We start from the raw sequence: 10,984 nt of genomic DNA on the forward strand, positions 1-10,984 counted from the left end.
GAGAGAGAGAGAGAGAGAGAGAGAGAGAGAGAGAGAGAGAGAGAGAGAGAGAGAGACAGACTCTCGCGCGGAGAGACAGAGGACAAAAACGTGACGAGGCAGCCTAAGAGCTGTTATGCAACCGCTGACCTACTAACACATATCTCTGGAAAGGGAGCCGGAGAAACTGGAGCAAAGTGTCCGGCAGCACACAACACACAGGCAGCCCGAGCCAAGAGACAGAAACAGCACCCAGCCGACTGACTCAACCACAACGGACCCGAGCACCGACAGGAGAAGCACGCGAAAACTTTTTCTTTTTTCCAAAGGCGCAAGGAAAGGAGGAAACGGGAGCGAGACGGCTTTTGTGTCGGGGAAGCCTGAATCCCTTTTCCCTGCTCCAGGACGCGGAACGGTATGTTATGACTGAGCGGAAGGCTTGTGTCTTTGTCTCTTTGTATCCCCGTATTTGCTCTTTATTCGGTGTGTTTTTGGTGTTGAGATGAGGACATGGTGCTTCTGGCCGGTTATTGTTCACATGGCGACTCTCGGCTCTGCCGGCAGATCCGCGCGCCCGTGACTTTGAGACGGCTGCTTTTGTCACATTTTAAACGCGGCACTCTGGAGTCTAATGTGCCACTTTGTTGCGTTTTTAACGATTGCTTTGTGACATATAACACAGGAAAGGGCCGGAAAACGTGGTTGGCCACGTCCCACGTTTTGTGCTCAATGTCAAGGCGAGGTTATTTCCCGCATGGTGGTGTTTTCCAGGGAATGGGGGTAGCGGCGGATCTCGGTCTGTGTTGTCTGGTTAAGCAGACACACAGGGTACTAGCTTATATTAGCTCCTGCACGTGGCGTGCTGCTGTTTGTATGTGTATGTCGCTCATATGTAGGTCACTAGATCACCCTGGCTGCTTTTATTAATTCCTCTTTTTGGGTGTCTGCTTTATGCAAACATTAGAGGGGATTAGCTACAGCACGGCTTCTTTTAGGACACCAATTCATATAAAGGCTACTGCTAATTCCACAATTTCAATTATAACTCGTGTCAGAGAGGAGGTTATGAAATATTGAACATTATGTCTAACATTATTATATGTTTAGGATAGTGTGTTAATATTATATACATATTATAAGATAATTACAGAGATACTACAGGGGGAAAACCTGTTATGCAACAGTAATATATATATATATATATATGTACATTTTTTTCATGCTTATGTTTCTATAACATAATTACATATTCATATAACATATTCAGATCATTTACCTCTGTTACATTACTAACAGAGGTATAGATGTTCAAGTTCAAAGGAGAAACAAAATGTCTGATTTTCATTGAAAGTGAGTCACTGTGATTCTTCTTCTTTGTGCTCATGAGGTGGGTTAAGTAAAGCACGGAGCTTTGCTGTGAGGGAGTTGGAGGGTTATGACATAACCGGCACACAGCAGGGAGAAGCAATAACCAGCAGCTCTCTCTCGGGACATGAGGCCTGTAATTGATTCCCGTTCACACCCCGCTCTTTCTTCCCATCGTTCATACCTATAACACCAAATCCTTATTACTAAAACAGATAGATATTCTAGAAATGCTTTCATCATTGACGTGACACAGCTGCTCAGGGTCTGTGAGTTATTTTTAACTTTCCCCTCCATGAAAAAAAATAAGGAACCTGAAAACCAGAAGTAAAGCTTTAAACCAGATAATAATCTTTTTTGTTTGGTATAGAAGACTCGCGTCCCAAGATCTTAGCGAGGACCCTTGCGTGACTTTGTTGTGAAATTAGAATAATAAGTGAACATCCAGGATGTGAAGCAATGCATGGAAACCCCTGTCTGGCGAGTTCTGGTGCGCTGTTAGTCCACCTGCTGCCAGCTGGTCTGGTTTCAGAGCCGTCTGAATATAGGTCAGAGTCAGACCTGTATCTGAGGAGACACACGAGGCACGCAGGGCGAGCTGTGGACTCACAGAGCGTCGTACTTGCAGCTACTCCACTCCGTCTCTTAGTTTAGTGTTTATTAGCCAATATGTTTAAATAAAAAATAAAAAAAGATTTAAGTTAAAAATATATAGGTCACATATGTTGATCGAATAAGGTTCAAAACACTGAACAGAACATTATGCAAATATGTACATTTAATAATAGGGTCATGCTTATTTATTTGGAAACACATATTAGCTCCACTCTTTACAAATGTGTTACTTTCTCTCAAAAATGTGCATTAATCTGTAAAATATAGAACTCCGACACTAATCATTAGCACAGGTAGAGGTGCTTTTAGTCACGTGTTACCTGGAGGAAGTGTTAAATGGCGCTCAGCAAGAGGTCTCACTTGCTGACCTGGAAGGTCTGGATTCTTGTCTCCTAGTTTTGTTTCTCAACACAAAGCTGGGGGGCAAAATGGAGGCTCCTAGCTGGGGCCCCTCCACGTGTGTGGTGTTGGATCACTTAAAAGATGGAGGAGGGGAAGAGGATGCCATGAGCTTTACTCACTTGCCTTAGAGGAGGTCAGAGGTGAAGCATTCCTCCCGAGTGGCAAGTGCCTGGTAACTACTTCAGACCTGTGTTTTCCACAGCCAAACAAACTGCTTAGAGTCACTGCAGTGAATCATTCGGGATAAAATGGGAAATTAGCCTCTGCACAAAGAGCCAATTACTCAGTGTATTATGCGCAGTTGCTCTTTATTTTCCAGTTGAAGTCTCGTCTTTTATTCAGAGCCCAACATGCAGAGAGGACAGTGAAAGGGGCACTCACACACAGCCAGCGACCTGTAGCTTGTGCTGCCATGTAATATGCATGTGTTACACAAGCTTTGCTCCGCAACAAGGGAAATTCAGAGCACGTACGTTACGAGCAACAACAGCAGCCCCTCCCCACGCAGTCCTGAGAGAGAGCCTGTTATGTGTGGATTTGGCTGCAGCGATGGGTGTGTGCTCTGACGTCAATGCCATCTCCCCATCTCTCACTATTGTTTTTCTCATCGGCTGCTGATGCGTAAGACGTCGTAAGGTTTTCCACAGCGAACAGGGATTAATGTTGGCTTTCATAATCCCATTTTTAGGCAGATGATGAAGAGAAGTTTGTGTTTCTTTATTCCTCCTCCTGCAGATTCTGTAAAATTCCTCTCATTTCCACCAACCCCCCCCCCCGTCACCTCATCCCTGATTGGCTCCCCCCCTGCCTCACCTCTATTTATAGAGTGCTCTCTAATACTCTCTTTTGCTATCCTGGCCTCCCTCCTTTGAAGTCCCACTGACCTATTTTATGGCACACCGTCAAAGACCGGAGTGTTTACTGCTTAGCGTCGTTTCTAGGTCAGTGGGACAGTGCAGACGTATGCATGCTTCCTTCCCGCACGCCTTTGTCCCCCCCCATCCCCCCTCCCTCCTCTGCACGTCTTGATGAAAAATATTCAGGGTTGGGCAGCGAGGGAGGGGCTGACCTTACATTTCTCCACATCTGTTGGTGGTTTTGTCCAAATCCCTTTCTGCTCGGCGTTGCATTGCTCCAGTTCTTTGAGAGACGGAGGCAAACAACATCCTTGTTTTGGCACTGAAGGTAAAATTCAGTATGAAGAATAGCCTGCAGCATTTCTAGGCTTAGTCCCTGAGTTACAACATAAATTAACGGTTAACTACTCAGAGCAGCATTCTAAGCTGTTTCAAGGTCTCAATGTGGGTTTTTTGAATGTGAGATGATGTAACGGGGTCATTGACTCCGGGGAAAGCAGATAAATGCTGTAACCAGTCTGGAGAAGATGAACATTAGATGAAATAGTTACGGCATAGACTCGGAGATGAGAAGTAAGTGGTTTGGGATTTGGGAACAATAAACTGCTGCGCAGTTAACGAAGGTCGATGTGAGTCAGTTCTGTTCAACTGGAGCACTTTTGTTGCACTCTCTTTGGGATTTGAGTGTGTTGTTTTGCCCTCTTGCCATCAGATTAAATGAGTATCTTTGTTGAGGACTGCTCTCTGCTCGCGCCATGTGTGGTCTCATACACCACGAAACAGAACAAATGACAAATATGGGAGCATTAATAGAAAATCCTATCAGTCGGACACTTAAACTATATTAACATTTTTCCCTGTGGTGTTTGAGGTACTGGGTGATAAAGGTGCTGTACATTTTCTGCAGATAGCCATTATGTTTCAATAACATAATTCAAATACGTATTACTCCTGCACCAATATGTTCTCTGCATACCTTTGCTTCTTGTTTGATTTTAAAATAACGTAATATATATGTGTGTGTGTGTGTGTGTGTGTGTGTGTGTGTGTGTGTGTGTGTGAGAGAGATGTTTTCATGTTCGTAATGGCCTCCGTGGCTCAGTGTAGTGATGCGTTTTTAATTACTTCACATCAACTGTGCAATTCTGCGCAGTGAGAGACCCAGAGGAATCCGGCCCACAACAAGTGCAGATCTAGTTATTACGTAACGTTGGACCGCCGTCAAAATCCGTCCGCGCTGCGTTCAGCACGGTTATTAACGCAAAAACATGTTGGGGGGGGGGGCGAGGCTTCCTGTTGAGCTACGGGATGTTCAGCGGATTGTGGTATTGTGTGAATTCAGACGCTGTGACGGAGGTCTCCTCCTCACCCATAGACACACACATACTGCCTAACACAGATGTGTCCACTCCCATAGGACCATCTCAGCCTCTCCATGAGTACGATGCAACGGCTTTAACTCTGGTCCCTCGCGGTGCATTTTAGAAAACAAAATAACAAAGTTGAAATGATTATTGCTCATCATTTGTTTAATCATTTACCAGACTATAATAACAGCAATATATCATAGAGTGTGAGGATACATCATATCCTCACACATGTCCATTCCCCGCCTCCCTCCTCCCGTTATCTGTCAGTCTCTGCAGAGCTGGCACCAGGTCAGCCCGGCTCAGTCCTGTTACGTGACTATGACACCGTCTTACACAAGAGCTCTGCAGCAGCAGCACATACAGTATGTTTAATCCCAGCCACAGCCACACTGCTGCTACTCAGACGCCCCTTGTTCCTGTGAAGTCAATGAAACAAAGACAAGAAAGACAAACATTACCTCATTTGGGGGATTATGTCATAGATGTTTGGAGCAGGTTGAATTGTGATAAACAGATTGTGTATTGCTCTCAAGCCTTCGAGGTTCTGCTCAAAGGACCCACATTAACAGTTCATACGTCTAATCTTACCTGACTGAAATGTACATATATGTTTCAAAGAACTGCAGTGGTTGTTACAGCTCATCTAACGCTCTCTCTCCCTCTCTCCCCCTCCCTTTTTCTCTCCATCTCCATAACCCAGTTAGTGGTCAGCAAACAGCAGCACAGCAGCTGGATCCTCAGGGAGCGCTGAACCACACGGACGGACCTACCTGCAAGACACACGGAGACATAGTGCAGCAGCTTGACGGGCATCGCAGCGCTGCTAAAGATTGAGGAAGACACCGATAAACTCAAAATACAACAAGACTACGGAGACTGCTCTGATGTGATCGCCAGCGCAGCTGGAAGACTCTTTGCTGAAAATACAAACTCGTTTCTTTTTTTAAGTTCCTCGTTCAGAACACGAGTTCAATGTCTGAGGTTTTTGTGGAGTTCTTTTTGATATTCTTGGCTAATATGGACACTTGAACGTTTTGATCTAGAAAAATAAGTCAGAACAATCAATGAGGCGATCCCCTTCAAGGAGCACAAATACCTCATCCAGAAGTGTTTGCCGATCCTACAACTTAGGTCAAACTACTTAATAACAAAGCAGAAGGCTCTTTACCCTTTGCTAGAGTTACACTCTTGCCCCCAGCTGGGGAAAAAAATGGAAAGTCTGAGTATACACATCCCATCCACCAGCAACAAAAATGCCATGGAGGTCGACAACTTTTCCTCCTACAGTGGCAGCCTCCCATCCCCGACTCCTGAAGGCGAACCACGGATCAGCCGCCAGTCGAAAGGCTCCAAGTCAAGCGCGAGCTGCCGTCGCAAGCGAGAGTTTATTTCCGACGAGAAGAAAGATGCTTCCTATTGGGAAAAACGGAGGAAGAACAATGAAGCAGCCAAGCGCTCAAGGGAAAAGCGTCGCCTCAATGACATGGTGCTGGAGAACCGGGTCATGGCGCTGAATGAGGAGAATGTTCGTATAAAAACGGAGCTCCTCCAGCTCAAGTTGCGCTTTGGCCTCATCAGCACAGCCTCCTACATGGAAAAAAGTCAGCAGCTCTCCAACAGTGCTGCTGTTAGTAGCGGGAGCAGCAACGGCACCCCAAACGCCTACCTCTCAAGCAGCGGCTACTCCAGTGCATCCCAGGTGATGCTGAATTCTGACTCGTCTGAAACTGAACAGTCGAGCCGTGGCGAGTGCCACAGCATGCTCCACCAGTACTCACCCCGGGGCTCCGTCTCTGACCTGTCTGACGCCTCCTCCAGAGACAGCCCAGAGCCCATGGGCTTCAACATAAAGACAGAGCCCTCAAGTATGGAGATGGCCAGACGGGAAAGCGACGGGGTGTCCAATGGTATGCAGAGTGAAGCTTACCATGGCAGCCACACCGCACTGGTTTCTCCTCACCAGCAGAACGTGCCATTGGCTGAAAGTGTCATGGACTACCAGCACCACCAACAGCAGCAGCAGCACCACATGGAGGCCTCAAGTCCCGCTCCTCAGGCCACCTCTGCACAGAGGAGCGTCATCTTGTACCGCTCCAGCAGCGGCTGTTACCCCATGGAGACCCAGAGGCCTGAGGACCAGCAGAGCAGACCACTGCAGCATGGCCAGCACTCCTCCAAGTTCTCTGACTGCTCAGCGACCATCACAGAGGTCGCTGAGAAACTGGAGAGGACAAAGACAATGGACTCACCTGAGTACGAATACACTAATGGTCATGCAGAGGCCACAGAGGAGCTGCAGCAAAGGTACGATCCCAACGGCCAACAACAGCACGAGAGCCATCATGGGCACTACAGCTACCAGAGTCAGGAGAGAAGTCTTCAGCATGCAGAAAGCCACCAAAACCCCTTTGCCCCAGATCTGATCAACAACACTGAGGAGGACAAGTCCTCCTTCCCGCAGCACAACGGCTACCTCAACCCGCTGCATGAAGACCCCCCCGTGCTCACCTACGAGGGAGGCCCGCGAGCCGGCGGTTTCTTCCAGGAGATCTCCTCCACTAAAGACACCTCCTCCAGTGATGGGGACCCTCGTAGCTCTGATAAGGAGGCCTCCACAGACGACGAGTCCCCCTCCTCATCCTCCTCAGACATCAGCAGCTACCATCAGAAGGCGGCGGGAGCTGCCGGTTCGCATGGCGAGTTCCAAGCCGAGGTCAAAGGCACTGCCCTGCCCCACAAGCTCCGCCTCAAGTACAGAGCTCTGTCCAATGGGGCAGCAGGACTTCAGATGGAGACAACAGTCAACACCTCCATGTCCCCCTCTCCCACTTTGCCTCAGCACCCTTACTTAGCTCTGCCCAGCAACCCTCACAGCATCCAGACCAACGGGGAGAGCAAAGAGGTGGAGAATGAGACCGAGTACGCGGAAGAGGTCGCCGCTCTGAATGAGAGGGCGGAGGCTAGAAAGGAGGGAGGGAAGAAGGGATCCAGCAGCAGGGGGGGCGCAACAAGAGGCGAGATTAAGGACAAATAGGAGCATTTTCCTGTCACATACAATACAACTGTGACTCACATCGCCACCTTACAAGACAGACGGTAAACCTGTGGGAGGTGCAGTTAGGATGCGATTTCACCAAGTTTCACTGTGTCACCTGTTCCTCTTCCTTTGCTCTCCTCCTACCTCCCACCTGTCCCTCTGATGAACATGATGGATCACTTAATGAGGGAGGGGCCAGAATGAAACTCTGCATAGCTGGAGTCTGGGAGATATTTCCCTTGAGGAAAATTAAAACGTCATTTAACTCATCATTATTGTAAACTGCCTTGGTGGCTGGCCAGCGTTCATAGTGGCATTATGAGAACATTCCTTTGACCAAAGAATACACATCCCTCCTGTCGTGTCTCCTTTTTTGCCGTTGGAGTTACATTCTTCCTTCCTCTGAACACACCTGTACCATTTCATCCTCCATCCTCTTTCTTACCATCTGCACACACAAGTCCTCTTCACTTCTGAAGCACTTAGATTGTATATTACTGTGACATATAAATTTGCATATAAGGAATATATATTTTAAGAAGAAAAATGTGGCAAAAATAAAAAATAAAAAAGTAAAGCAGTGGAATGCAGAAGTCATAGACTTCAAAGTGATTGGTTTGTTCTTGTATAGATGCTCTTTGTCTAGAAAATGCCTCAACAATTTTGAACAAAAAGTATGATCCACAACTTGATGCATCAGTCAGATCAGGGGCCTCGTTCTGGTGATCTGAGTTCTTTGACACTCAAAGCTGTCAAAAGGCCAGTTATTCGCATATCAGTCAAGGCGACGCAGTCACACATTGCTGTTTGCAAAACCTGACAAGCACAAGGCAAGCCTCGCCTGCCAGCAGACACAAAATCCATTCATCTTCATTTCCAGACAAATATTGTCTGTCTAATACATAACATGGCTCTCCAGTCGCAAACCAGCAAAGCTGCTCTCTCTTCATAAGGTGCCTCTTTATTGTGTTGTCCCTCGTCCCAACTTGGCCGATGTCTTAACGGCCCCACTCACCTCTGCACTGAGTTGTTGTAGCTGCAGTAGATCACACAGTGTGTACAAGTTTAACTGTCTCACGTCCTGGTGCCTGCCTCCGGCCACTATGTATAAATGTAAAGTTGTCTCTTTATCTCTTGTATACTGCTGTCATTATTTTATTAATATGGCTATTTTCTATTATATTCGGTTATTATTTGGGCTGTTATTTTGTGCATTCTTCTGTCATCCTGTTGTGACATTCTGCTCTGTGCTGTTCCTGGTTGTGCTGTGTATTTACCCATGAAGCCCTTCTGCCCCACTTACCATTTGTACTCTGTGTTACCGTATAACCTTTGTTGTTTGCCGAAAGGCTTTCCAAAATTGAAAAAAAAAAAATGAATACGGCTTGTCCGGAAGTGATTATGTATTGTTATACTTCATGTGGATATGCAAAATGGTGACAAAACACTGATTTTTGATTGTAAAAGATTCAAAATGGAGAAAAAAAAATAAAAGGTTGTTGAATTTATTTCCATCTCTTTTGAACTTTATGAAATGCACGGTGAAGGTGACACAGCTCACAGACAGCAACGTCCCGGTCTGCCAGTGCGGCTCAGTGTGAGCCGACGCAGCCAGAAAACCTTCACTGGTTCACCGAGTCATCGCTTTACTCCGCCCGCCTGCTGGCAGAGAGTCAGTCAAATGAAACAAGTTGGAACAGCACTCAGACGGTGTGCTACAGCAGCACAGGAGGAATCTGTTGGCTAAACTTAACCTCAGCCTGAATATTCATGTCATGTATTTATGCTGACAGTCACAAAATACACATGGCTGCAATAAAAACAGAATTACAAACAGGCCGTCTGCTCACAAGGATAAAATATTAAATACTTTTCATGAATACTCCCAACAGTTAGCTCAAAATATAATATGCTGTAACTGGTTGCAAGTAGGATACAGGGGTACATTTAAAGAGCTTTACATAAACATTACATTTGTAAACATTACAAGAACCTTTATAGGCAAAGTGCAGAAATAGACGTTAACATTTAACATAAATTTAACATATTATAGAGAATAGTCGTATAGGGAAGATTAAAGCTGCACTAATCAGGATGTTAATACTAAGAGTGGATTACTATGACGTGTCATGTGAAAGAAGTTAGCTGTAGACATGAGGATTTAAAGTGCCAAAGTTGGGGTGTATTTAGATTAATCAGGAAGTTGAATAAACCAGACTCCGATAAAAGCAAACTGGCACCTATCACAGTGAGTCACTGAGAACAGCTTATGCCTTTAAAACCACACACTAAGCGGTATTACATCAAGTACTTCCACACAAGCAAAGTTACATAACAGCTCTCCGTCTCTGATGTAGTCCAGAAATGAGCAAATACTTCACCAGATGTGCTTCAGTTGGACAAAAGAAGAGAGAAGAATCACAGAATGTAACAGAGCGGATCAAGCACAAACGAGTTACACAATAGTCTTGGGAGGAAACTGCGTCAAACTGTGCGGCAGCCGCCATCTGACCCTGCTGTTAATGGAGCAATGGCTGATGGGAATGGGAAAGGGCCGAGCGTGGCACTGACGAGGGTTACGCAAGAGCCGTTACAGGAACATGAGCCTATCACATACAGACGTGTTGCAATTACAAGGAAACGCCCAAATGACTTGGGAATCTTTGGACAGAGTCAGCAAAATCAACAAAAACTCACTTTATTTACTCATTATTAAATGTTGTGATGCAAATTAGATGCATCCACACTACTCCTTTTGTACATTAGCTGGCTCCTGTGTCTCAGTTTCAGACAGACAGGCGAAGGACAATGAGACGTGTGTGGAAGCAGCTGACCACAGACAGACCTGCTGATTTCTGTCGACTCTAATGTGCGTTCACTTCTGCCCTGAATGCCAAACGCCAGCCGGCTACAACAAGGTGACATTCCTGAGAAACCCGCAGTGCTTCGTAGTGCGCTCTCCTTTCCTCATTCCCTCTCCTACACCTTCCCCTTCCCTCCCTCCTCCATCCTCTCAGTGTCTCTTGTTCTCTCTCTCTCACTCGTCCCCTTCTTTTTCCATCCCATCTTTGAGCTGTAAAAGCTGCTTTGTATTGTGTGCGGTGCTTGTGAAAACGGGCCAGGAGAGTAAAAGTAGGTCAGTGAGGAAGGATGGGAGAGGATGGAGGGGAAATGGAGAGAGAGAGAGAGAGAGCAAGAGAGAGAGAGAGAGAGAGAGAGAGAGATTATTCAGAGGGAAGGGCTGAGGGAGGGTTACGTCACATGCCTCGACCATCTAAACTTCAAACTCATAAAGAAGCTCTCTCTTGTTGCCACACACACACACACACACACACACACACACACACACACACACACAC

General features: G+C 46.3%; 1 protein-coding gene across 1 annotated transcript; it reads left to right on the plus strand.

Annotated features, from left to right (window-relative positions):
• The first annotated feature begins 103 nt into the window (after positions 1-103).
• Positions 104-9,133, plus strand: nfil3-5 (nuclear factor, interleukin 3 regulated, member 5). Its single transcript, XM_031864819.1, has 2 exons — positions 104-394; positions 5,289-9,133. The coding sequence occupies exon 2, from the start codon at positions 5,799-5,801 to the stop codon at positions 7,620-7,622; it is 1,824 nt and encodes a 607-aa protein (XP_031720679.1). The 5' UTR covers positions 104-394; positions 5,289-5,798; the 3' UTR covers positions 7,623-9,133.
• Positions 9,134-10,984: the final 1,851 nt, after the last annotated feature.

Source organism: Anarrhichthys ocellatus, unplaced genomic scaffold (genome assembly GCF_004355925.1).
Source record: "Anarrhichthys ocellatus isolate YVR2014 unplaced genomic scaffold, GSC_Weel_1.0 scaffold31, whole genome shotgun sequence".
Taxonomy (NCBI): Eukaryota; Metazoa; Chordata; class Actinopteri; order Perciformes; family Anarhichadidae; genus Anarrhichthys; species Anarrhichthys ocellatus.